Source organism: Pan troglodytes, chromosome 9, assembly GCF_028858775.2.
Source record: "Pan troglodytes isolate AG18354 chromosome 9, NHGRI_mPanTro3-v2.0_pri, whole genome shotgun sequence".
Classification (NCBI taxonomy): domain Eukaryota; kingdom Metazoa; phylum Chordata; class Mammalia; order Primates; family Hominidae; genus Pan; species Pan troglodytes.
Genome location: NC_072407.2, coordinates 103,632,015 through 103,657,938, shown reverse-complemented (window position 1 = coordinate 103,657,938; position 25,924 = coordinate 103,632,015). Strand labels below are relative to the sequence as shown.

Below are 25,924 nucleotides of genomic sequence, written 5' to 3'. Positions count from 1 at the left end.
TGACTATTGCTGATATAAAGGAAAACTACTGAATTTTTAATATTTACTTTTATTATCTGGCATTGTACCAAACACATTTCTTCTGAATCTAACTATTTTTAGCTAAAAATCTTGAATTTTTTATAGTAGACTATTATATAGCCTGTGAAGTAATAGATTTATGTCCTCATTTCAAACTTTTTTATCTTATTTTTTATGTTTTATTTTACTTATTGTCGAAGTTCTTAGCTATGAAAAATAGTAATGATAATGACAAACATCTTTGATTTCTTAAATTAATAGAAACATCTCTGGTGTTTCTCCATGTTGTTTTTATCTAAAATAGTTTTCTCTGCCATGTTAAAAATGTGTCTGTTACTCTTAGTTTTCTAAGCTTTTTCTTATTTCCTTTTAAAAAATGAAGAATAGATATTTTATTAACTTTTTGGATCCATGGAGATGATGATTAGTTTTTGAATTTTAGATTTTTTCTTACAGGATCTTAGTGTTCACTTAATTTTCCATAAGTATATTAACTTTCCTTGTAGTATATGTGGAAAATTGAGGTCCAGGTTGTATTTGAACATGTCCAGTGAAAGAAAACAAAAACAAAAACAAAACAAAACAAAAACCAGCAAAAACAAACCAAAACAAAAAACCAAAAGCAGCTCAGTCCATTCTTGGTATGTCTTCATTTACTAAACTTGGGTGACATTGATGTATAAATCAACAATCTTTTCAATCGTCTTCTAACTATTTATGAATCACTCCTTTGTTACCCAGTTCTTATTTTTCAATTGTGCTGTCAAACATATCACACAATGCTCTTGGTAAACAGTTTACTAAAAATGTCCCAATAATTCCATCAAAAGAGATATTAACATAACTTGTTCTCTAAGTGAAACCATATTAATCACAAGTGCTTACAAAATAAGCATATGATAATGTTAGAATTTTGGACAACATCTATGTCAAGCTCAAATTAGAGCAAAAATGAAATTAGCAATCTGTAGATTCTTCTATTTGTTTCTGATGGTTAATAACATTTTAGCTGCAAGAGAGATACTAAATGTAAGTTATTATAACCCCTTTATTTTAAAAATTAAGAAATTGAGGTTCAAAGATATAGCAGCACCTGCTCAGATTTCACTCAAACTGGAGTTTGCAGGGCACTTTCATTCATAGAGAATCAGCAGCCCCTCTGAAGCTTCTGAAGTGTTTCTGTTTTCACCTGGTTGATTCTACATGTGATAGGAGTCAGGGCTCAGGGTTTCCATGCTTTAAAATATCCAGATGAAATCACGACTAAACTTTTATCTGTACTTCTGGCCAACCAACCCCAAACTGCATTTTCCAGAGAGACTCCTATGTTAGTGGTTTTCCATCAGCAACAGCAACTCACAAACTGCAGCTTTGTGTAACTTTTGAGCTTCTTGAGTTATTAAGCATTTAATGTTTTCTCAACCTTTTGCTTCTAGTGGCAATTTCTTTTCCTTTCCCTTTGGGCTCCTTGCCTGAGACTTCCTAGAGCAGCGGTTCCCAACCCCCAGGCTATGGACTGCTATCCATCTGTGGCCTATTAGGATCTGGGCCACACAGCAGGAGGTGAGCAGTGGGCAAGCCAGCGAAGCTTCACCTGTATTTAGTATTTACAGCTTTTTCCCATCACTTGCGTTACTGCCTGAGCTTTGCCTCCTGTGAGATCAGCGGAGGCATGAGATTCTCCTAGGAGCATGAACCCTATTGTGAACTGTGCATGTGAGCAATCTAGGTTGTGTGCTCCTTGTAAGAATCTAATGCCTGATGATCTGTCACTGTCTCCCATCACCCCCAGATGGGACCATCTAGTTGCAGGAAAACCAGCTCAGGGATCCTATCAAGTCTACATTATGGTAAGTTGTATAATTATCTCATTATATATAACAATGTAATTATAATAGAAATAAAGTGCACAATAAATTTAATGTACTTAAATAATCTCCAAACCATCCATCCCACCCCACAGGTCCGTGGAAAAATTGTCTTCCACGAAACCAGTCCCTGGTGCCAAAAAAGTTGGGGACCACTGTTCTAGAGGACAACCGTTTTTCTTTACTCATTTTTCTCCTATCAGCTTTTCAAAACACTGTGTTATATATATATTATATGTATAATATATATACACATTATATATATTACACACATGTATATATGTAAAATATCTGTTTTTGTAAAATCAAACTATTAATCAAACAGTGCAGATATATATAATGAGGCAAAGGTCCTCTCTCATTTAACATCTCTTCCTCTGCCCACAGAGACACATAACTCACCTTCATCCTCACATCTCAGAATTAATGACTGAGTGTTTTTTTATTTCAATAGCATGAACATACTACATAAACATACATAACCTATAATTGCATAGCAATTTCCAACTCTGTAAGAACTATCACTCCTGCGCTCACCCAACAATTTTTTAACTTTAAAAACTATTGTTTCTTTGTTCACTCAGCTTTCTTCATGACTCCAGATCTACTCAATACTTCCGTAGTTGATTCAAAAATTATATTATTTAATCGTATTTTGTCTTTTTAAAAATTGGTTTCACCATGTTTTTAATGTAAAGTGATAAAACTGCATAGATAACTATATAATGTGGGAAGTTAGAGATTGAGGCATAATTGTATACCAGTTTACTGATGAAAAAACTGAGGCAGAGAGAGATTTAATGACCTCTCTGAAATCATGTAACTTCAGTTAGGGAAGTGGCCGAAATAAAAATCCAGGCTTTGAGACTTCTGATCTAATGATTCCACTTCATCATGTCATAAGCTCTTTCAGAATCTTCTAACATTTGTACACCACCTTATTCCTTCTGGGTACTCAATAAATGACTGGGCTTGTTCTAGTACTCACAATAATTCAAAAAAAAAAAAAAACAGAGAAAAACATGTCTTATCTTACCACATGATAAATTGATGTCAGAATAAGTTTACTGTAGTAATTTTTTCAGTGTGAAGGTTGTTACCTGTGAATGAAAAACAGTGTAACAACAGCAAAATAAATTCCGTCTCAGTTTTTGTTTTTTTTCTTTTTATGTGAAAGGTTAACACTTCAACTGACACTAAAAATGTTTACTAATTTGGCTTTAACTCACAGAATTTGAATTGGGTAGAAAACCTTTGAATATTACTTTTCCCATGAATGTTTTCCCCATACTTGGTGTTGCCAAAGAGATTACCTTGGCACTGTTTAACTAAACGTTTATTGATTAATTCATTCAAGCATCAAAGCTAGTGAATACTTACAGATAGCAGTTGCCACAAACAAATTTTAGGAAGAATATCTTATTCCTAGGTATAGTAACCAGAAAATTATAAGAATTTTAAATCATGGCTCCACATGTTGAAAGATCAAAAAGGAAGGCTGTTAAATCAGAAAGAACAGACTTCAGAATGATGCAGGTTGTTTGTTTCCCCAGGGAAAATGTTCTTTCCAGGGCCAAGAGCATTTTCTTATTTTTTCTATATTCCTTCCATCCATCCATCCATCCGTCCATCCATCCATCCATCCATCCATCCATCCACCCATCCGTCCATCCATCCATCCACCCACCCACCCACCCACTCACCCACCCAAGCATGCATGCATGCACGCTACACACCTGTGTCAAATACAAAGCTGGATCCTCAGGACACAGTGGTTTCTGCTCTCTCTGAGTTTCAGTTCTAAATTTAAAGGCAAACTCAGAAGTTTCTAAATGTGTGAGCTCTTTTCCCTTCTCTCAAATCAATTGCATTTTCCCACACTTCCAACATTCATTTTGTTGTCCACCTGTTCATAGGAAGCAAAGGCACCTTTGCAGACAGATTTCAGTCTGGCTTTCTTTCATCCATTTGCAATGGGCCTCTGATCTTTTCATGGCTGGCTGCTTGCCATGCATGCCTCAACTTAACGAGCACCTCCTTGGAGGGGCCTCTTTTAACCACCTCATCTGAAGTAGTCATTCACCAGCTGCCATCACATCAACCTGTTTTATTTTCATTGTAGCATTTGTCCTTGATATTTTTTCATTTGCTTATTTAATTGGTCCCCCTTTCTGCCACGAAAGCTCTATGAGGGCAGACAGGTGCCTCATCTGCTTGTTTGCCTCCGAATTCTGAAATGATTTGAAACGCAGTTGGCATTCATTAAATATTTGTTGACTTAATGAATGGATTCTTAATTGGCTACTACTGCTTAAAGGTCTACAAATACTGATTCATCCTTGTTAACAAGTTTTTACTTCTCACACGTATGCATATTAATCAGAATTTAAAACTAAGTCTTAAAAATAAAACAGCTTGGAAACGTGGGAAACATCTGGCAGAGAAATCATTCTTGCATTCGCAGTGACGGAAGGAAAATTTTTTCTCTGAAGTAAGCAGGTTGTTGGCCTCTTTATCGGTATCATTGGAAAATGCTTGCCTATTTTTGTTGGTTTTCTCAGGAACTGGGAACATCTGGAGTTGGGAACATAGAACGTTGTTCATTTTTAAAGCAGAGTCATAATAACTTTATGAGTTGAGGGTAAGAGAGAAAATGACCAAAGAAAATGAAGGCAGTTTGGAGAAAGAAGAGGCTCGTGTCCCTTTTAAGGAACAGGTTTCCTTGGCTCTTTGAGAGTGGTTCTTAAAGGAAGCTTCCTAGAAAGTCCGCAGTTGGTATCCTTACTAAATGAGCCAACTAAATAGTAGAGGGGAAAAAAAGAGTGCGTGCCTGGCTCCTCCTAGTTCAGGCTCATACCGCCTCCTGAAAGTTGTGGCTACAGGACAGGCTTTGGCTGCTTTCTAGAACGTCGCTCGGATCCCTTTAAAGGTGGGGATCTTGACGGAGAATGCGGGGGATGAAGGCGGGAGCTGAGGGCTGGAGAGTCTCTGTTGACATAGTAACTCTTCAGCTCCGTCTCCCTTGCTCTCCGCTCTTACGCTTCGCTACCACCAGCGGCCCCGCCTGTGCCCTCTCTGCCCGGGCGCCCCAGACGCATCCTCGCGGGGTCTCCTCGGCCTGACCTGCTCAGGTCAAGGTCCTCTTTGCACCCCCTTAAGTGGTGACTTTTCCCCGGGCCAGTGGGCGAGCCACTTGCGGCGGGCGTCTGGACCCCCTGCTTCATCGTCGTCCCCTGGGCACCGGTCTGCCCAGGTCCAGTTCGGCCGCTGACGCGAACCCTCCGCACCGGGTCCCCGCTGGAACTGCCCACTCGGCTCCCCTGGGAGCGGGGCCCAGGCCAGTCGGGCGTTCCCGCCATGAGCCAGAGCCCGGCGTTCGGGCCCCGGAGGGGCAGTTCTCCCCGGGGCGCTGTCGGAGCCGCTGCGCGGCGCAACGAGAGCCAGGACTATCTGCTCATGGACTCGGAGCTGGGAGAAGACGGCTGCCCGCAAGCCCCGCTGCCTTGCTACGGCTACTACCCCTGCTTGTGAGTGCCGGCGACGCGGGGCGGATCGGGCGCGGGCTGCGCGGAGGGGGGTTGTGCGCTCGCAGGAGTGGCCGAGTCCGTCCGCGCGCGTCCTGAACCCGCGTGTGTACCTCCTAGGACGGTGCTGGGAGGTCCGCGAGAGCCAGGGCTGGGACCTGAGTGAGTGGAGGGGCGCGCGGGGAGTGGGGGAGGCGGGGGTGTCTAGGTTTGCTCCTCGTAGGTACGCATGGATATGTTTGCCCACGAGAGTGAGACCGCATAGTAACAACACCATTGCAGGTGATTAGATGGGTGGTCGATTTCTCCAGACCCCTTCATCCTGCGCTCTCCAAGAGACAGGATCGCTACGTAACAGGCGGGATCTGAACAGGGGGCTGATTCAGATGTGCGCCCGGGTGACTCTTAGCCTATGTGGGAGAGATGACTAGAACTCTAAGGGTTGGAGCTGCCTGGGTGCTGGGTGCGCCCGGAGGTCTCCACGCTTGGTTTAGCGTTTCGGGCTGAGCGCTGAGGTCCTTGGACCGTGGGACAGCCAAAGTTAGACCAGGACCTCTCCCCGGTCCTGGGGCCTTGGAGTGAAGACAGAAATAGAACCAATAGGACTCTCCACCGGCGGCGCGAACCTTTTCACCCGGGGCGTCTGGGGAGACGAGCCTGTTAGGGGCTGGGAGACTCACGGGCTATAGAAGTGAGGGCGTCGGGGTCGTTTGTATTGGGCTGTGGGTAACTGCAAGCTTTTGTTTATGAATCTAGGGTATTTTATTTTTAGCTGGGTGGGTGGCGGGAGGGGAGGTAGGGAGTAAGCAGAGTGGACTCCAGAAGAAAAGACTCCGCTTCCCCGACACCGCTGTGACCACATGTGCAGCGGGCAGATAGCATTTCTGTCCCATTGCCCCTTTGGGTGATTGGGTAGTCAAGTTTCCTGACTTGTCACATCCACCCGCAAGCGGTTTCCCGAGGTTCTCAGCTCTATAAACAGCTTTAGTTGGAGGGAGGATTCCACCCCATAGGCGCCTGGCAGACCCTCCTGATAGATGGGTGCTGTGTCAGGGCTGCCCGGCCTCAAGCCCTGCTGCGGTGCCCTTTCGAAGTAAGAGGTGAGCCCCAGTAAAGGGAGCATCTAACTTTTCTCAAAGATAAAGGAAAATAGTTAGAACTGGTTTCATTCATCTGTGTGCTGTGCAAGTTAAGAGCATTTACAATTATGTATATGTTTTTCTTTTTAAAAGTTCAAGACATAATTCCCATACCACGTAATTCCCCCATTTAACTTGTATAATGCACTATTTTTAATATATCCATAAAGTTGTACAGCCACCACTAATATCTAATTCCAGGACAATTTCATCATCCCTCAAAGAAATCTTACACTTGATGTGTTAAATTAGAAGATATTTTTATGTCTCATAGTACAGACTTTTCCAACTTTAATGGCTAGCATGCAAATCATGTGGAAATCTTGTTAGAATGCAGATTTTGAGAAGGCAGGTCTTAGGTACAGCCCAAGATTCTCCATTTCTGACATCCCTCAGATGATGACAAGGTTGCTAGTCCGTGGACCACCCTCTGAATAGCAAGGTGATATATGACAAGAAAAAACAAGAATAGAAAGAAAAATAAATAAATCTTGGATATTCTGAAATGCTGCTATTTTAAAATGTACTTTGAAGGTGTAAGTTTAAGACATAGATGGAATTTTTATTGGCTTAAACTTGAGATCTCCGATGTCTGAGGGTTATAGGTTTGGCAGTATTACCTCCTGGCTAAACTAGGTGACTAAAAATTTATACGGCTTTTTAAAAATTAGACTGTTCCATGAACAAAACCTTTTTTCATTCTATAATCCCTGTAATCACTTGTCGCTGTGTCTGTCAAAAAATGATTTGATTAAAAACCTTGTGGTTATATATCAGTAGTGAGAGAGACTGAATAAAGTAATAATTCCAAGTTGTCCTGAAAACTCTTCCCAGTGCTTTCTTCAAATGTGGCTTACTGCCTAATTTGTCTAATTATTGTTATTACATTTTTTAGCTACAAGTTCTCACTATGTTACCCAGGCTGTCCTCAACATGCAGTATTTAGTGAATATTCCCTTAGTTCAAGAATTCTGGACTATTCTTAATAAATAGAACTGAGCAGCAGAGTGATGAACAGAAATATTTTAATGTGCTTCAATTCATAACATCCACCCTCTGCGTGATGTCAGAGGTACTATAATACATGTAAGAGTGAGCCATGCTCTAGAATTTGAGTTTGGTTTTATATGAATCTATTATTTCCAAAAGTTTCTATAGTTACATTTCATCCACTGTTTTCTCTGACAAGGTTTTAAGTTTTTCCAGTTGAATAATCAACTAATGGAAAAATTTTAACCAAGAAACAAAAGTACTTCACACCTATGATGTATGAGAAAGAGCTAAAGAAAATTACTCCCTCTGGTAGAGTAGAAATCAACTCTTCCATATGCTTTTGACTTGTGATTTATACAATTTCATAGTGGGAGGTGTGTCATTTCTGAAAGTGGCAATCACTAGTACATTTTAGATATGAATATTGCCATTTCTCAAATCATTGAGATTTTCCCTTATAAGATCCCAAGTCTTTGTAAGTTGTCATTTCTGTGGAATAAATTCCATGACTCTTGCCAAAAATTTGTTTCATAGTTTTCTTATTTAGAAAAATTTTTTACATATATTTATGGGGCTTCAGTAGTAATGGGGCTTCAGTAATGGGGCTTCAGTTTTCAGTAGTAAAACTGAAAATTATGGTAAATTATCTTATTTGTGAGCAATTATGTGCAATAAGGCCTTAATAGTTAAATAAGGCCTTAATAGTTAGTAATAAATTGAAATGGTGTTTAGAAGAAAATGGCTCAGATTTTCTCTTTATTCAACTTTCAATAGCAAATCAATTAATATTCTCTATTGTGATCAATTTGTAATGGTGATTAGCAAGAAAGGCCCATGTCCTGCCAAGGTCCCAGGAGGCATTTCAGATTTCCTTTATTTAGAACTTTAAAGATATGTTTACAGTTCATCACTGCTGAACTTGGGGAAGAATCCCAGACATTTAAAAAAGTTAAGCATTTCTAAAATCTCAGGATCTGAAAACACAGTCCAACTAAACTTTCTGCTTGGGAAGAAGTAATTGATTGATTATGAATAATGAAACAGTAAACTGTAAACTAAAGCACTGGCAATTCAGCTGACTGAGACAATCTGAAAAATTTATGGTTACAGACACCTAGCAGTACTGGATAAAAGATTTTAAACGATTTTAAAACATCTCCCAATTTTGTGAAAAATAAAAGGGTAATCTACCATGTGCTAAGAACAAAGACATTAAAAGCGAGTATAGATTGTGAAGTGATGATGTGGTTGCCCTGTGAGTTATGCGTCCCAGTGACGAAGAAGCCTGGAATCTGATGTCCATATGAGACAGAAAGAAGGTAAACTCTTGGTGCCAGATGAGGCAGGGAGCTGGAACTGAGATACCCCTGTGCCCTGCATAAAGCCATTAAATAAAAATGTAGGCTAGAAATATATGCCCACCAGCATACAGTGAGAACAGGAAACTTTAACAGTAAGAAGAAAGGAACACTCCCCTTGAGAATATCGTTTTTGGGGTTTTTGTTTTTATACCCTACCTAACTAGCCTAGAAATTGTCAACATGGAAAATACTCCTGAGGTTCCTATAAGAGTAAAACACAAAATCATTATGAAAGACTAGTATCAAGCATCTAGATTGCCTAGGCTTTTCAAGAAGAAAGCAAGTCCTGCTAAAGATATGCTTGCTATAATGAATAACAAAACACACAAGGAAACAATCGACCAAGAGTGAGAGTCAGTGGACCATGGACTCAATCGACCATAAGTGAGTAGATATAAGACATGCAGTAGTTAGTGGATTTTTTAAAAAGTTGAGATAATACAACAACATGAAAAAGAATATTTAAAAGTACATATAAATGTTGACAATATAAAAGAATAAATCAAACCTTAAGAAAAAAATGACATTTTTAAAGAAAAGGACAAATAGAATATCTATAAGTAAAAAATACAATTCTTAAAAAAAATTAATGGAAGGGCTAAATGCAGATTAGAGCATAATTGATGATAATACCCAAAATGCAGAGACATAAAAAATATTTTGTATGAACATTGTTAAGAGTAATGGAGCTAGAAGGTAAGAGTTCCAGGAAAAGAAAACATAAAGAAGTGGGAGAGGCAACACTTGAATAGATAATGGGTAAGGATTTTCCAGAAATAATGAATTTTCATGTTTATGAAGTATACCAATATTATTGTAAAACAGAAAAAAAAACCCATTTAAACATATCATTTAAATTGCAGAACACCAAAGACAAGAGGAAATACTAAAAATTAATGAAAACAGAGATTTGAATGAGAGAGTTTTAAAATTCAAAGTATTTACAGTGGAAATGCACTCATAATATATTTTGATATTACCTTGGTTAAAGAATGTATAGCTTGTAAGAACTATGGCTTTTCCATTACATAAAAGGTTTACTCTCTTGTTATTAATGGAGTCAGTGCTCCATTGCTGATAAGGTCTCCGATGGATGTGTACTAAATATTTTTAAAAGGTGACTTATTGCATCACAGTCTTAGAGGAAACTCAAAGTGATTCTTAATTCTATCCTCTCATATGAAAAAAACAAAAAATGACTTTTAAAAAATGGGTCACAGATCCTTTAAAATTTTTATTGACTTCAAGAGGGTTTTGGGTGACCTGAACCCCACTTATGAAAATAAGATCCAGAGTTTGAATTCCCAGTTTAAGAAAGGTAATGTAATGTTAGAGACCACAAGTAAAATCCCCCACATATTGTTTTCTTTTCTCCAGGCAAAAAAAGTTAGTATTGAACACATTGATAATAAGAGAATGAAAAATTCAGACTGTAGGCTAGAGAATCTTTCCTGATATTACTTGCCAATAGGATAACTAGTCTCTTAAAGAAGTTTAAGATTGAAGAACATGGACTCAGGCCTATGCATCAGATTAAATTATTATATCCTTGTTATCTCTCCCTTGTTTTTGGCAACTATGTTCATTGAAACATCTGTTACACATTTTTACATTTATTTGTTCACACGTCCTTTTCCTCTGACTAGAATGTAAGCCACAAGAAGTGGGTCTGTCCTTCATCCCCCTATCTTAACACAGTGCCTAGCAGAGAGAAGGTACCATTTAATCTATTCCTCAACAAAGAGATTTCCTCCTCCTTGATATTTATTCAAATAAGGAATAAAATGATGCCAGCTACTTTAATGAAATAGCATCTGGATCAGCTAAGTTGGGCAGAAGAGTGAATGTCCATATCAAAAGAGATACCTATATCTTGTATTCCAGCTGCCTGTCACAAAGACTCATCTTTCAGGGAATCTTTCACCAATCACTACTGCCACCAGCATACTACTCTTCTTTTAGCTCTCTAGCCTGAGGCTCTTCCGTTAAAGTTCCCTCTGCACACCTGAGGCGAGGCTATATCTTTACCAAAGAGAATTAATAAAAAGGGAAAAACTCCTGGCTGGCTATAACTGCTCTTCCAACTCATTTATGGAGTCTCCTGGGGATTGACCCTTGCCTGGCCCCAAGCATTATCTATCTGGCAGCGAGCGTTCTTGTTTTCCCTCTGCAGACCGTCCTCAATCAATCTAGTCCTTAGTCCTAGCCCAGACTGAAGAATGACTGCCTCCCCACCTCCCGCCACAACCTTTTTCTTTGGTGTAATATCTATTTTCCAAACTTTATTTCTTTTTAAAATTCTCCTTCTTTCCTAGATGATTGACATTAGATATGTCTACTCCTTTAAGCAAAGATACCACCACTGACCCACAGAAGTGTGGCTTTACTCTCTGACCCCAAAGGGGCAGTCACATCAGAACATGACAGTCCAGCAGCAGTACGAGGTATTTCCAAATAAAATTAAAGGGCTGATTTTCTTAACAAGACATATTTATTGAATGGTAAGTGAAATCAATAAAAGTGAAATCAATGAAATCATGTGCGACACAATGATTTCTTATACATATGTAGTGGTCTAGAACGCAGAAAGAATCCTATAATCTAGTATACCCTTTGAAATGGCATCTATAACCATAAAGCCAAGACCTAGACTTTGGTGAAAGATTGCAGTGTGGAAGCTTGCTCTTCCAGGGGAAAAGCATGTGTAAAAACCACCTTCGAATCTGGCTCCCCTTCTATTAGGAGTAATCATCTCCCCCAACCACTTGGATTAATGGTGGGTCTCATAGCTGATGACTTTGAAGCTCTGTATTCTGCATGGAAACGACCTGTTTTGTGTTGAAACCTCCCCTGGCTTGAAGTAATCAACTCTACTGGTAACATATTATTATCGTGAAGCATTTTTAGGGTGCCAGCATTGTAGGTTGTGGAATGATTGCCAGATGTGCTTAAAAGTCCACATTTATTCTGTAACAAAATGTTTGCCTCCAGGAAGACATTGCATAATTTTTTTTCTCTAGACAGTTTATGCTCCTTGAGTTGTAAGAAGTAACTTCATAAGGCAATTCATCTTAAAGAGGGTAAAAGTCATAAAAGGAAAACATTTTCTTGAGTCCATTCTTATTTTTCTCCCTCTTTCATAAAAAATGCCAAATATAATTGGTTCCAGTTGGATAAAATTACCATGTGTGTGATTGCTCTTTGTTTAGGAATCTTCTGATGGCTTTCAATACATGCAGAAGTGTTCATCCATATGCCAAGTTTCAATTAAACTTTGGCATCTAAAATTTGGTATGCTGCTCAAGAGGCTTTAAGCCATTGGAACTGACTGAATCACAGTTCTTATAGAATCTCTGTTTAGAGCAGAATACAGAAATGAGTGTTACACATACTCAAACAACCTATATGATTGCAGCATAACTGTTCTCCACCTAATTCAGCTCTCAGCCATGACAAAGAGGAGAAATGATGTTAACTAGAATTACATACAGTTTAATGTAAGTTGCTGTTTCTGTGGAGGACTAATCCAAAATATTTATATATATTTGGGGCAACTAACATTTTTTGAATACCTATTCTGTAGCAGGTTCTTTTCTAGTTGTCATACAAATGTAATTTGATCTTCAGAGCATCTACTCAGCTATTTTTAGCATCCGTTTTATAAAGAACAATGCTGAAATTTAGAAATGTTAAACAATGTGCAGTAAGTTACACAGCCAGTAGGTTGTTGTCAAGTGGGCAAAACCCAATATATTTGGGGCTGGAACACGTGGACCATGGGGCTGGCAGATTCTCTCAGTATCCCATATCTCAGTCCTCTATTCTCTCAGTATTCAGCCAGGCACAGCTGGATACAGGTGGATTATGCTCTTCAAAAGCACACTCACCCCCATTCCTTCTCTTCTCCCTTTTCATAGGAATTTGGAAAGCCACACGTTGGCTCTGATCTACTGAACCAACATTCCTTGTGCTGTGCTCATTATATCTAAGTTATATCCTGGGTACAGATAGAAGACTGGAAGAAAAGGGCATAAATAGCAGTAATAAGTATGTTTAACCCCCACTTTCTCTTTCTGTTGAAATCTTAGCCATCTTTGGAGGTCAAGCTTTATATCTCACTTCTTTCATTAATTCATTAATCTATTTATTCATTCATCTCTGTTGATTTTATATGATTATGTCCAGCAAGAATAGAAATAATAGCTAGATTTATTAGCGACTTCTGTGTGCTAGGCCCTTCTCCAAGTGCTTTGTAGGTATTAACTCATTTAATCCGTATCACAAACCTATGAGATATGCATTTTTATAATCCTCACTTTACTGATAAGAAAAAAGAATGACAGTAAAAAGAAGGTAGGTGACTTGCCAAATGCTACACAGCTAGCAGTTGGCACAAATGGGAAGAAAGAAAGGGAAGAGCAAAGGATTTTGTTTTATCTCTTATTTCAATAAAGAGTGAAACTAGGTTTTGAAAAATTGCCAGTCTTTGTCACCAAAGGAAGACTATGAATGTTAACAAAATTGTGTGTCGATTGCTAATGTTACCAAAGATCCACAAACTGATCATGACTAAAGATTGCAAAAGGCAAGGCTTTCTTTTACTTTTCATTGCCATCATGTGGATAAAACTGCTTCTATGCTATAATGCAGGTTGTTTTAGAGACATTGACTCACATGACAGTGTGAAACTGGGGATTTAACCACAAGATTTGCATAATTTTTAAAGCATTTACATGGTATTCGTCTAAAAATATAAGTTGCCAGGAATCAATTACAGTATGGATAGTCATGTTAAGATTGACTGCCTATTCAAAGCAGAGTTCATGTTTCCATTGCACCAGCTTTGGTTTGTGATACAAAAAGCATTTTGTCCTGACTTGTAGTAGCACAAAACCTTCACAAAAAAAAGAAAAAACAAAAAAACTAGGAAGAGTTCTTTTCATGGGAATCGCTAATAAAATTATCTTGAGAGTTAGGAGTCAAAATAAGAATTAGAAATGGCAATTTCTAAAGGTAACTTAAAAATTCTTTCAGGGAGCTAAACTGTTACAGATAAAAATCATTTTTGTTATTACTGAGTTAGCCTTCTTGAAACAGAATTTTGTATAGAGTAGATTGAAGGGTGGCAGAAGCAGCTATAAAAAGCTGATCCTGGGCAGTAAGAACATCCCCACACTTAACCTAGGGGAGGGATTTCTGCAGGAACCCTTTTCTTGGAGGGGCATTCAGGGCCAGACACTGTATTCCATCTGGAAAGATTCTTAATTTATTTCAACAAACATTTGTTTAAGTTCCTTTGGTATGTTAGGCACCATTTTAGGGTAACCAATGAATACCATATAGCATGAAGTCTAAGCTTCTATCAATTGTAACCTGCTCTGACATTTTATGTATCTTTAAGAAATAAGCAAAAAGAAGTGTTATCAGTTAAATTATATCTTAGATTTTTATTTTATACCTCTTAAAACAGTTCTTTATACTCAATTAGATATAGATTTGGATCATATATAACTCTTATGCACATAATTAAAAAATAAACAAATTTGTTATGGTATTCCTAAGTTCCTTCACATTTGGGGATGGAGTCTTCAGAATCACTTTTCAACTCAGAAGCTTCAGTGCCCATATTTTTCCACAGGATTGTGCTCTGTGCCAAAAGGACATTGGTGATGAAGGATTTCTTTAAAACAATCTAAAGAATCCATAATAGACCAAAAGCTTTTGGTGCTAGACAATTAAACTGACTTTGCAATTACATATAAGTAGCCTGTTTTGAGTAACAGTTCCAGAATGTTGCTAAACAAATCTGATTCAACACTGTTCCTTACGTACTTTCCACCCTTCTCAACACACACACACACACACACACACACACACACACACACACACACACGTATTTGTTTCTTAGGCTTGAAAGGAGCTTCACTACTGTTCCCAGGATTTTTTTCAAACCATGCCATTCATTCTGAAACTCTGGATGCCATTGTTTTTAATGTTGGCACATGCACTGATGATGAAAACTATGTCACGGTAATGACTGACACTTGACTGACAGCGATTGCAAGAAGGCTTGGATTATAAGACATGTTGTATGTAGAAAAGTTAAAATGGGAGAAATATGTGTCTTAGACTCAGTGAAATATGATGTTCAGTGGGCTAGAGTTACTGTAAATGAGAAAGAAGAGGAAACATGAAAGATTACAAGGCAAACAGTATTGTTTATGATCTGTCCAAAAGCTAAGAAGTTTGGATTTTATTCTCTAGCTGACTTGAAAACACAGATAAGACTATGCCAGGCCCTAGCTTTATTTACATTAGCTTATTTGATCCTCACAACAAACCTGTGTGGTTGGTAATATTATTTCTACTTGTAAATGCAGAAAAAGAAGTTCAGAAAGGTAAAATAATTTGCCAAAGAATTAATGGTTCTTAAGTATCTCAGCCAGGATTTGGGTTCATATTTGACTGTTTTGTTTATTTGCTTGTTTGCTTTTACCTTTACTGTTCTACGCTTCCTCTGAAGTAGAATACCAGTTCGATGAGGAAAGGAGGTACTCTAAAAAAATGACTAGCATCTGGTAGGGACTCAAGAAATATTTGTGAAATGAATAAATTAATGCCTGCCTTATACAAAATGATTTCAGTGTATTGGCCTTATCTCTACAATTCTTTCCTCTATGGACGTCATACTGTATCACTAGATTTTGCCTTTAGGGTATCAAGTTTTCATCTTAGCATTTTTAGAAATACATTATTGGAGTTTTATATTCTTGGAGCTTAGGTCATTTGATGAGTTTTTTTTTTTTTAATTATACTTTAAGTTCTGGGGTACATGTGCAGAACGTGCAGGTTTGTTACATAGGTATACACATGCCATGGTGGTTTGCTGTAGCCATCAACCCGTCATCTACATTAGGTATTTCTCCTAATGCTATCCGTCCCATAGCCCCTCACCCCCGAAAGGCCCCAGTGTGTGAAGTTCCCCTGCCTGTGTCCATATGTTCTCCTTATTAATCTCCCACTTATGAGTGAGAACATGCGGTGTTTGGTTTTCTGTTCTTGTGTTAGTTTGCTGAGAATGACGGTTTCCAACTTCATCCATGTCCCTACAAAGGACATGAACTCATCCTTTTTTATGGCTGCATAGTATTCCATGGTGTATATGTGCCACATTTTCTTTATCCAGTCTATAATTGATGGGCATTTGGGTCAGTTCTATGTCTTTGCTATTGTGAACAGTGCTGCAATAAACATATGTGTGCATGTGTCTTTATACCAGAATGATTTATAATCCTTTGGGTATATACCCAGTAATGGGACTGCTGGGTCAAATGGTATTTCTAGTTCTAGACACTTGAGGATTGCCACACTGTCTTCCACAATGGTTGAACTAGTTTACACTCCCACCAACAGTGTAAAAGTGTTCCTATTTCTCCACATCCTCTCCAGCATCTGTTGTTTCCAGACTTTTTAATGATCACCATTAAAACAAGCATGAGATGGTTTTAATTTGTGGTTTTGATTTGAATTTCTCTAATGAGTTTTTTTTCGTATGTTTGTTGGCTACAAAAATGTCTTCTTTTGAGAAGTGTCTGTTCATATCCTTTGCCCACTTTTTGATGGGGTTGTTTATTTTTTTCTTATAAATTTGCTTAAGTTCTTTGTAGAGTCTGGATATTAACCCTTTGTCAGATGGATAGATTGCAAAAATTTTCTGCCATTCTGTAGGTTGCCTATTCAATCTGATGATAGTTTCTTTTGCTGTGCAGAAGCTCTTTAGTTTAATTAGATCCCATTTGTCAATTTTGGCTTTTGTTGCCATTGCTTTTCATGTTGTAGTCATGAAGTCCTTGCCCATGCCTATGTCCCGAATGGTATTGCCTAGGTTTTCTTCTAGGGTTTTTATGGTTTTAGGTCTTATGTTTAAGTCTTTAATCAATCTTGAATTAATTTTTGTAGAAGGTGTAAGGAAGGGATCCAGTTTCAGTTTTCTGCATATGGCTAGCCAGTTTTCCCAACACCATTTATTAAATAGGGAATCCTTTCCCCATTTCTTGTTTTTGCCAGGTTTGTCAAAGATCAGATGGTTGTAGATGTGTGGTGCTATTTCTGAGGCCTCTGTTCTGTTCTCTTGGTCTGTATATCTGTTTTGGTACCAGTACCATGCTGTTTTGGTTACTGTAGCCTTGTAGTATAGTTTGAAGTCAGGTAGCGTGATGCCTCCAGCTTGGTTCTTTTTGCTTAGGATTGTCTTGGCTATGTGGGCTCTTTTTTGGTTCCATATGAAATTTAAATTAGTTTTTTCCAATTCTGTGAAGAAAGTCAATGGTAATTTGATGGGGATAGCATTGAATCTATGAATTACTTTGGGTAGTATGGCCATTTTCACAATATTGATTCTTTCTATCCATGAGCATGGAATGTTTTTCCTTTTGCTTGTGTCCTCTATTTTTCCTTGAGCAGTGGTTTGTAGTTCTCCTTGAAGAGGTCTTTCACATCCCTTGCAAGTTGGATTCCTAGGTATTTTATTCTTTTTGTAGCAATTGTGAATGGGAGTTCACTCATGATTTGGCTGTCTGTTTGTCTGTTATTGGTGTATAGGAATGCTTGTGATTTTTGCACATTGACTTTGTATCCTGAGACTTTGCTGAAGTTGCTTATCAGCTTAAGGAGATTTTGGGCTGAGACAATGGGGTTTTCTAAATATAAAATCATGTCATCTGCAAACAGAGACAATTTGACTTCCTGATTTCAAAATTGAATACGCTTTATTTCTTTGTCTTGCCTGAATCCCCTGGCCAGAACTTCCAATACTATGTTGAATAGGAGTGGTGAGAGAGGGCATCCTTGTCTTGTGCCAGCTTTCAAAGGGAATGTTTCCAGCTTTTGCCCATTCAGTATGATATTGGCTGTGGGTCTGTCATAAATAGCTCTTATTATTTTGAGATACATTCCATCAATGCCTAGTTTGAGAGTTTTTATCATGAAGGGCTGTTGCATTTTGTCAAACACCTTTTCTGCATCTATTGAGATCATCACATGGTTTTTGTCATTGGTTTTATTTATGTGATGGATTACATTTATTGATTTGTGTATGTTGAACCAGCCTTGCATCCCAGAGATGACGCCAACTGGATCATAGTGGATACGCTTTTTGATGTGCTGCTGGATTTGGTTTGCCAATATTTTATTGAGGATTTTCGGATCAATGTTCATCAGAGATATTGGCCTGAAATTTTCTTTTTTGTTGTATCTCTGCCAGGTTTTGGTATCAGGATGATGCTGACCTCATGAAATGAGTTATGGAGTATTCTGTCTTTTTCTACTGTTTGGAATAGTTTCAGAAGAAATGGTACCAGCTCCTCTTTGTACTTCTGGTAGAATTTGGCTGTAAATCTGTCTGGTTCTGGACTCTATTTGGTTGGTAGGCTAATAATTGCTTCCTTATTTTCAGAACTTGTTATTGGTCTATTCAGGGATTTGACCTCTACCTGGGTTAGTCTTGGGAGGGTGTATGTGTCCAGGAGCTTATCCATTTATTCTAGATTTTCTACTTTATTTGCATAGAGGTGTTTATAGTGTTCTCTGATGGTAGTTTGTATTTCTGTGGGATCGGTGGTAATATCCCCTTTATCATTTTTTATTCCATCTATTTGATTCTTCTTTCTTTTCTTCTTTATTAATCTGGTTAGTGGTCTATCTAGTTTGTTGATCTTTACAAAAAGCCAGTTCCTGGATTCATTGCTTTTTTTTTGAAGGGTTTTTTGTGTCTCTATCTCCTTCAGTTGTGCTCTGATCTTACTTATTTCTTGTCTTCTGCTAGCTTTTGAGTTTGTTTGCTCTTGTTTCTCTAGTTCTTTTAATTATGATGTTAGGGTGTCGATTTTAGATCTCTTATGCTTTTTCTTGTGGGCATTTAGTGGTATAAATTTCCCTCTAAACACTGATTCAGCTGCATCCCAGAGATTCTGGTACATTGTGTCTTTGTTCTTGTTGGTTTCAAAGAACATCTTTATTTTTGCCTTAATTTTGTTATTTACACAGTAGTCATTCAGGAGCAGGTTGTTCAGTTTCTGTGTAGTTGTGTGGTTTTGAGTGAGTTTCTTAATCCTGAGTTCTAATTTGATTGCGCTGTGGTCTGAGAGACTTGTTTGTTATGATTTCCATTCTTTTGCATTTGCTGAGGAGTGTTTTACTTCCAATTATGTGGCCAATTTTAGAATAAGTTTGATGTGGTGCTGAGAAGAATGTATATTCTGTTGATTTGGGGTGGAGAGTTCTGTAGATGTCTATTAGGTCTGATTGGTCCAGAGCCGAGTTCAAGTCCTGGATATCCTTGTTAATTTTTTGTCTCTTTGATCTCTCTAATATTGACAGTGGGGTGTTAAAGTCTCCCACTATCATTGTGTACAAGTCTAAGTCTCTTTGTAGGTCTCTAAGAACTTGCTTTATGAATCTGGGTGCTCCTGTATTGGGTGCACATATATTTAAGATAGGTAGCTCTTCTTGTTGCATTGATCCGTTTATCATCATGTAATGGCCTTCTTTGTTTCATTTGATCTTTGTTGGTTTAAAGTCTGTTTTTTCAGAGGCTAGGACTGCAACCCCTGCTTTTTTTTTTTTTGCTTTCCATTTGCTTAGTAAATATTCCTCCATCCCTTTATTTTGAGCTTATGTGTGTGTCTTTGCATGTGAGATGGGTCTCCTGAATACAGCACACTGATGTGTCTTGACTCTTCATCCAACTTGCCATTCTGTGTCTTTTAATTGGGGCATTTAGCCTGTTTACATTTAAGGTTAATATTGTTATGTGTGAATTTCATCCTGCCATTATGATGTTAGCTGGTTATTTTGCCCATTAGTTGCAGTTTCTTCTTAGCGTTGATGGCCTTTACAATTTGGTATGTTTTTGCAGTGGCTGGTATTGGTTGTTTCTTTCCATGTTGAGTGTTTCCTTCAGGAGCTCTTATAAGGCAGGCCTGGTGGTGACACAATCTCTCAGCATTTGCTGGTCTGTAAAGGATTTTATTTGCCCTTCGCTTATGAAGCTTAGTTTGGCTGGATATGAAATTCTGGTTTGATAATTGTTTGTTTAAGAATGTTGAATATTGGCCCCTCCTCTCTCCTAGCTTGTAGGGTTTCTGCCAAGAGATTCGCTGTTAGTCTGATGGGCTTCCCTATGTGGGTAACCCAGTCTTTTCTCTCTGCCTGCCCTTAACATTTTTTCCTTCATTTCACCCTTGGTGAATCTGACGATTATGTGTCTTGGTGTTGCTGTTCTTGAGGAATACCTTTGTGGTATTCTCTGTATTTCCTGAATTTGAATGTTGGCCTGCCTTGCTAGGTTGGGGAAGTTCTCCTGGATAATATTCTGAAGAATGTTTTCCAACTTGGTTCCATTCTTCCCATCACTTTCAGGTACACCAATCAAACATAGATTTGGTCTTTTCACATAGTCCCATATTTCTTGGAGGCTTTGTTCGTTTATTTTCACTCTTTTTTCTCTAATCTTGTCTTCATGCTTTATTTCGAGTTGATCTTCTGATATCGTTTCTTCCACTTGATCAATTTGGCATGTATGATACTTGTGCATGCTTCACGAAGTTCTCGTGCTGTGTTTTTCAGCTCCATCAGGTCATTTATGTTCTTCTCTAAACTGGTTATTCTAGTTAGCAATTCTTCTAGCCTTTTCTCAAGGTTCTTAGCTTCCTTGCATTGGCTTAGAACATACTCCTTTAGGTCTGAGGAGTTTGTTATTACCCACCTTCTGAAGCCTATTTCTGTCAATTCGTCAAACTCATTCTCCATCTAGTTTTGTTCCCTTGCTGGTGAGGAGTTGTGATCCTTTGGAGGAGAAGAGGCATTCTGGTTTTTGGAATTTTCAGCCTTTTGCGCTGGTTTCTCCCCATCTTTGTGGATTTATCTACCTTTTGTATTTGAAGTCCATGACCTTTGGAAGGGGTCTGTGAGTGGACGTCCTTTTTGTTGATTTTAATACTATTCCTTTCTGTTGGTTAGTTTTACTTCTAACAGTCAGGCCCCTCCGCTGCAGGTTTGCTGGAATGTGCTGGAGGTCCACTCCAGACCCTGTTTGCCTGGGTTATCACCAGCGGAGGCTGCAGAATAGCCCAGATTGCTGCCTGTTCCTTCCTCTGGAAGCTTCATCCCAGAGGGGCACCCACCAGATGCCAGCCAGAGCTCTCTTGTATGAGGTGTCTGTTGGCCCCTACTGGGAAGTGTCTCCCAGTCAGGATACACGGGGTTCAGGGAACCACTTGCAGAGATAGTCTGTCCCTTATCAGAGCTCGAACACTGTGCTGGGAGATCCACTGCTCTCTTCAGAGCTGCCTGGCAGGGACGTTTAAGTCTGCTGAAGCTGTGCCTACAACCACCCCTTCCCCCAGATGCTCTGTCCCAGGGAGTGGGGGTTTCTAAGTTCCTGACTGGGGCTGCTGCTTTTTTTTTTTCAGAGATGCCCTGCCCAGGGAGGAGGGAATCTAGAGAGGCAGTCTGGCCTGAGGGGCTTTGCTGAGCTGTGGTGGGCTACGCCCATTTGGAACTTCCCCACGGCTTTGTTTATACTGTGAGGATAAAACCGCCCCCTCAAGCCTCAGCAATAGCGGACGCCCCTCCCCCCACCTAGCTAGAGTGACCCAGGTGATCTCAGACTGCTGTGTTGGCCAGGAGAATTTCAAGCCTGAGGATCTGAGCTTGCTGGGATCCTTGGGGGTTGGACCGCCCCCCCCCCGCCCCGAGCCAGACTTCAGCCCCCTTTCCAGGGGAGTGAACGGTTCTGTCTCACTGGCGTTCCAGGTGCCACTGGGGTATGAAAAAAAACTCCCGTGGCTAGCTTGGTGTCTGCTCCAAGGGCCGCCCAGTTTTGTGCTGGAAACCGAGGGCCCTGGTGGTATAGGCACCCTAGGGAATCTCCTGGTCTGCGGGTTGCCAGGACTGCGGGAAAAGCCCAGTATCTGGGCTGGAGTGCACGGTACAGTCCCTAATGGCTTTCCTTGGCTAGGAGAGGGAGTTCCCCGACCCCTTGCACTTCCCGGGTGAGGTGATGCCCCACCCTGCTTTGGCTGGCCCTCCTTGTGTTGCACCCACTGTCCAAACTGTCCCAGTGAGATGAACTGGGTACCTCATTGGAAATGCAGAAATTACCTGCCTTCTGCGTCTATCTCGCTGGGAGCTGCAGACCGGAGCTGTTCCTACTGGGTCATCTTGCCAGCAACCTTGATGAGTAATAAGACCTGGGTGATATATTCTTGATCTCTAAAATGGTGCTTGTTAAATATTTCTTAACAATCCTACAAACAAGATATGTAAATAAACATTTTTTCTTTTCATGTTGATAGAATACCTATGGGGATACATCTTTTTTGTTTTTATTTTAATAACAAGAGGAAAGGGGTATAAATTTTTATTTAAGTTGAAAGAATTTGTGAAAACTAAACTTCCTGAGACCAAAGCTCATCATCTCCAGAAAAAAAATCTTAAATACTGAAATGAAGAAATCCAACTTAAAATCAAGAAAGTTAGAAAAGAATGGGTAAGTAAAGAATGGTCTAAAAGTTACACATTATTGATAATATAATTTTGATTTGTACCATGTTGTGCCTGGGCGAAACTTACAAAGTGATTTAGTTGATTTTTATTGTAACCTGTCTTCTAGAAATGAGGTCAATCATTTTCAGATTAGATTACAATATACCCCATATACCCAAAGTGGCTTAGAAATTATCCTCATGTCACTTCTTACCTGCAAGAATCTAATAACCATTTACTAGAAACTTATGGCGAAAGATATTACTGAAGAAAGAGTGCTGTGCATTAAATGAACATAGAGAAAATATTAGCAAGTCCTTGTCTAAACATGTACACCGGATGATGGGGATTAAAAAATGTTTTAATTAGTGGTTTTCACATCTCGTTATGTTTCTGAATCACTTAAATGATTTTTAAAAATATAGTTTCCCTATGAAACGGTTACTGTGTATTTATCCAAGAACAAACATATGAGATTAAAAAATTATGCTATTTAGGGTACAATGATCAGGTGTTGTCAAATAAATTAGAAAATAGTACATTCTAATTTAGCAAGTTTTCATCAAATACCTATTATATACAAGGTGCTATTCTTAATATATTTTAGGGGCAGAAATGATGGGTCTATATGATATGCTTGATAAGATGTCAGGAGAGTAATGTCAGAGAGTTGTTTTTTGAGAAAGTATATTAAAAAAATTCCCCTTCCAGTTTGTTTCTTAAAGAACAGCCTGTTGCAATAATTTTATATTGGAATTACAGGATAAAAGAATTTCTCAGAATTTTATTTTTATCTTAATGTTGACTTTCTTCCTCATTTGGATTCTCAGTGTAAACTTCAAGTCTGTAATTTCAGGAAGTATTGAGGAAATTTGTCCTTTTTAAAATCACCCAAGATTTTTAGGGTAAAATTTCCCCAAAGGATGAAAATTTTGCTATTAACTAAACTCATTATCACTTAGGTTGGTTTCTTCTTTTTCTGAATATTATGTAGTTTTGAACACTTCTTTTCATTTGTTGATTGTTTTCTTTGCTGTGCAGAAGCTTTTAGTTTGAAGAAGTCCTACTTGTTTACTTTTGCTTTTGTTGTCTATGCTTTTGGTGCCATATCCAAAGAATTATTGTCAAGACAAATGTCAAGGAGATTTTTTCCTATGTGTTCTTCTAGGGAAAGATCTTATGTTTAGGTCTTTAATCTATTTTGAGCTCATTTTTGTGTATGGTGTAAGAAGGGTCCAATTTAATTCTTTTGTGTGTTGCTATCCAGTTTTTCCACATCATTTATTGAAGAGACTATCTTTTCTTCCATTGTGTCTTCTTTGTACCCTTGTTGAAAATTATTTAACCCTATATGCTTCGGTTTATTTGTGGGCTCTCTATTCTATTCTATTGATCTATGTGTCTGTTTTTAAATCAGTACCATATTGTTTTGATTACTATAACTTTCAAATATAATTTGAAATTAGGTTGTGTGATGCCTCCAACTTTGTTTTTCTTTCTCAAGATTACTTTGGCTGTTTGGATTCTCTTGTTGTTCTGTATACATTTTAGAATTTTTTTCTATTTCTGTGAAAAATGCTACTGGAATTTTGATATTGTTTTGAATCTCTGTTATCACTTTGGGTAATATGAAAGGTTTAACAATATCGATTTTTCCAATCCATGAGCATGGAATATCTTTCCATTTGTTTGTGCCTTCTTCAATTTCTTTTATATTGGAAGCATCTCTTTTTAAATTCAGGAGGAAGACAATGATGCCTACACTGCTGCTTCTATAAGCATGTACTGGAGCATTAACTAGCACAATAGAAAGTGAAAGAAATAAAAATAGTAAGTTTGTAAAGGAAGAAATAAAAGTGCCACTATTAGCATAACATTGTATAGTAAAGCTCAAAAATTCCATGGAAAAATTATTAGATACAGTAAGAGAGTTTAGCAAATTGCTATGTATATGATTGTTATATAAAATCAATCATACTCATTTATATCAACAATGAACTGTTAGAAAACATAATAAATATACAGTTCACATAAACAACAAAACTTAAGGAATAAACCTAGCAAAAAACATGGCTTTAATGGAATAAAATTTAAAATTGTATCGAAAGACATTAAAGAGTATTCATACAATGCAAAAGCATATGCCATCTTCACAGATAATAAAACTCATTATTAAAGATGTCAGTCTTTTTTTTTCTTTTCTTTACGAACTGATGTCTCACATTGGATTCTTTACTGGGGAGGTGGGAGTAGGAAGAAGGACAAGTTTGTTAAATCCTGCAATGCGTGCAGTAACATTCTCTGTTTCTGTAGCTTCACGCAGTTAAACATATAACCCTGTTTTCCTCTGGTCATCTCTTTCTCACTCTAAATGTACAAGTAGAAAATGGAACAAAGAAGGAAAATACTTAATATGAAACTAGCTGCATGATTCTTGGGTAGACGGATGCAGAGGCCTGTACTGCCCTCACCTTGGCTTTATAGCCCCTCTGTGTGTTCACTTCCTCCTTCGTGCTCTGCGTACTCAGTTTTGCACAAACCCACAGTGTCTCCTCCCATCCTGCCCCTCTCTTTTCTTCTCCCTCCAGCCCCATTTGCAGATATTCCCATCCTCTTTATCCTCACTCCATTCATACTGACTTTTAAAATTTACAAATTAAATGAATGTATGGTGAGTACCTATTAGGCAGTAATTATTGTACTGGGAACAAGAAATTAAAAAAAAAAAAAAGATTACCTACACAGCCTACAGACAATAAACAGCTTTAACATTTTTTGTAATGTTTTCCTACCTAAAACCTATTCACTCTTCAAGACTCCTTAAGCTTCCGTTTTCTAACATATCAGCCCTGCCCCACTCTTGCAGACACATGGGAAAAGACAGACACGTACACATACAAGCATCCTCAGCACTTCACGCAGCTTCTGGTCCAGAGTAAACCCTCACTCAGTATTTTCACAACTACCTGACTCAACACATTCTTATCCTATTCTATTCCCTTGGGTCTCTGTTATTCTTGTAATCAATCTTATAATCAGTTTCTAGTACAACACTATGTGGTAGAACTTTTCGAAGTGGTGGACGTGTTCATTATCTGCTCTGCCCAGTGTAGCCACCACTGGTATTGAGCACTCGAAACATGGCTGGTGCAATTGAGGAACTGACTTTTCAGCATTAATTAATTTTAATGAATTTAAATTGTTATATATGGCTAGAGGTTACCATATATACTGGACAACACAATTCTAACCTCTTTACATGGATTAGTTTTCCAGATTACTGGCAGAAGAAACGCTAATGAAGAACATACTATCTGCCAGGCATGATGCTAAGTGTTTTACACATAGGAATCCATTAATACCTCACGACAGCCCCATGAAGTAGGCCTATTATTTTCTCCATTTTGCAGCTTAGGAAGTGAAAGCCTAGACCTAAACTAACTTTTGCAAAGTCACGTAGGTAATTCGGAGAG

At 38.4% G+C, this 25,924-nt stretch overlaps 1 protein-coding gene across 4 annotated transcripts in view; it reads left to right on the top strand.

Annotated features, from left to right (window-relative positions):
* Window positions 1-4,742: 4,742 nt before the first annotated feature.
* Window positions 4,743-25,924, top strand: part of TRPC6 (transient receptor potential cation channel subfamily C member 6) — a 137,818-nt gene continuing 116,636 nt past the window's right edge. The window contains exon 1 of one of the 4 annotated variants that reach the window (XM_016921852.4): window positions 4,743-5,416. In XM_016921852.4, the coding sequence (XP_016777341.4) occupies window positions 5,247-5,416 (170 nt within the window). In that variant the 5' untranslated portion in view covers window positions 4,743-5,246. Of the gene's footprint in view, window positions 5,417-5,447; window positions 5,576-25,924 lie in introns of those variants that run through there. The other 3 variants (XM_016921853.4, XR_010147654.1, XM_054662649.2) reach the window with 3 other exon arrangements.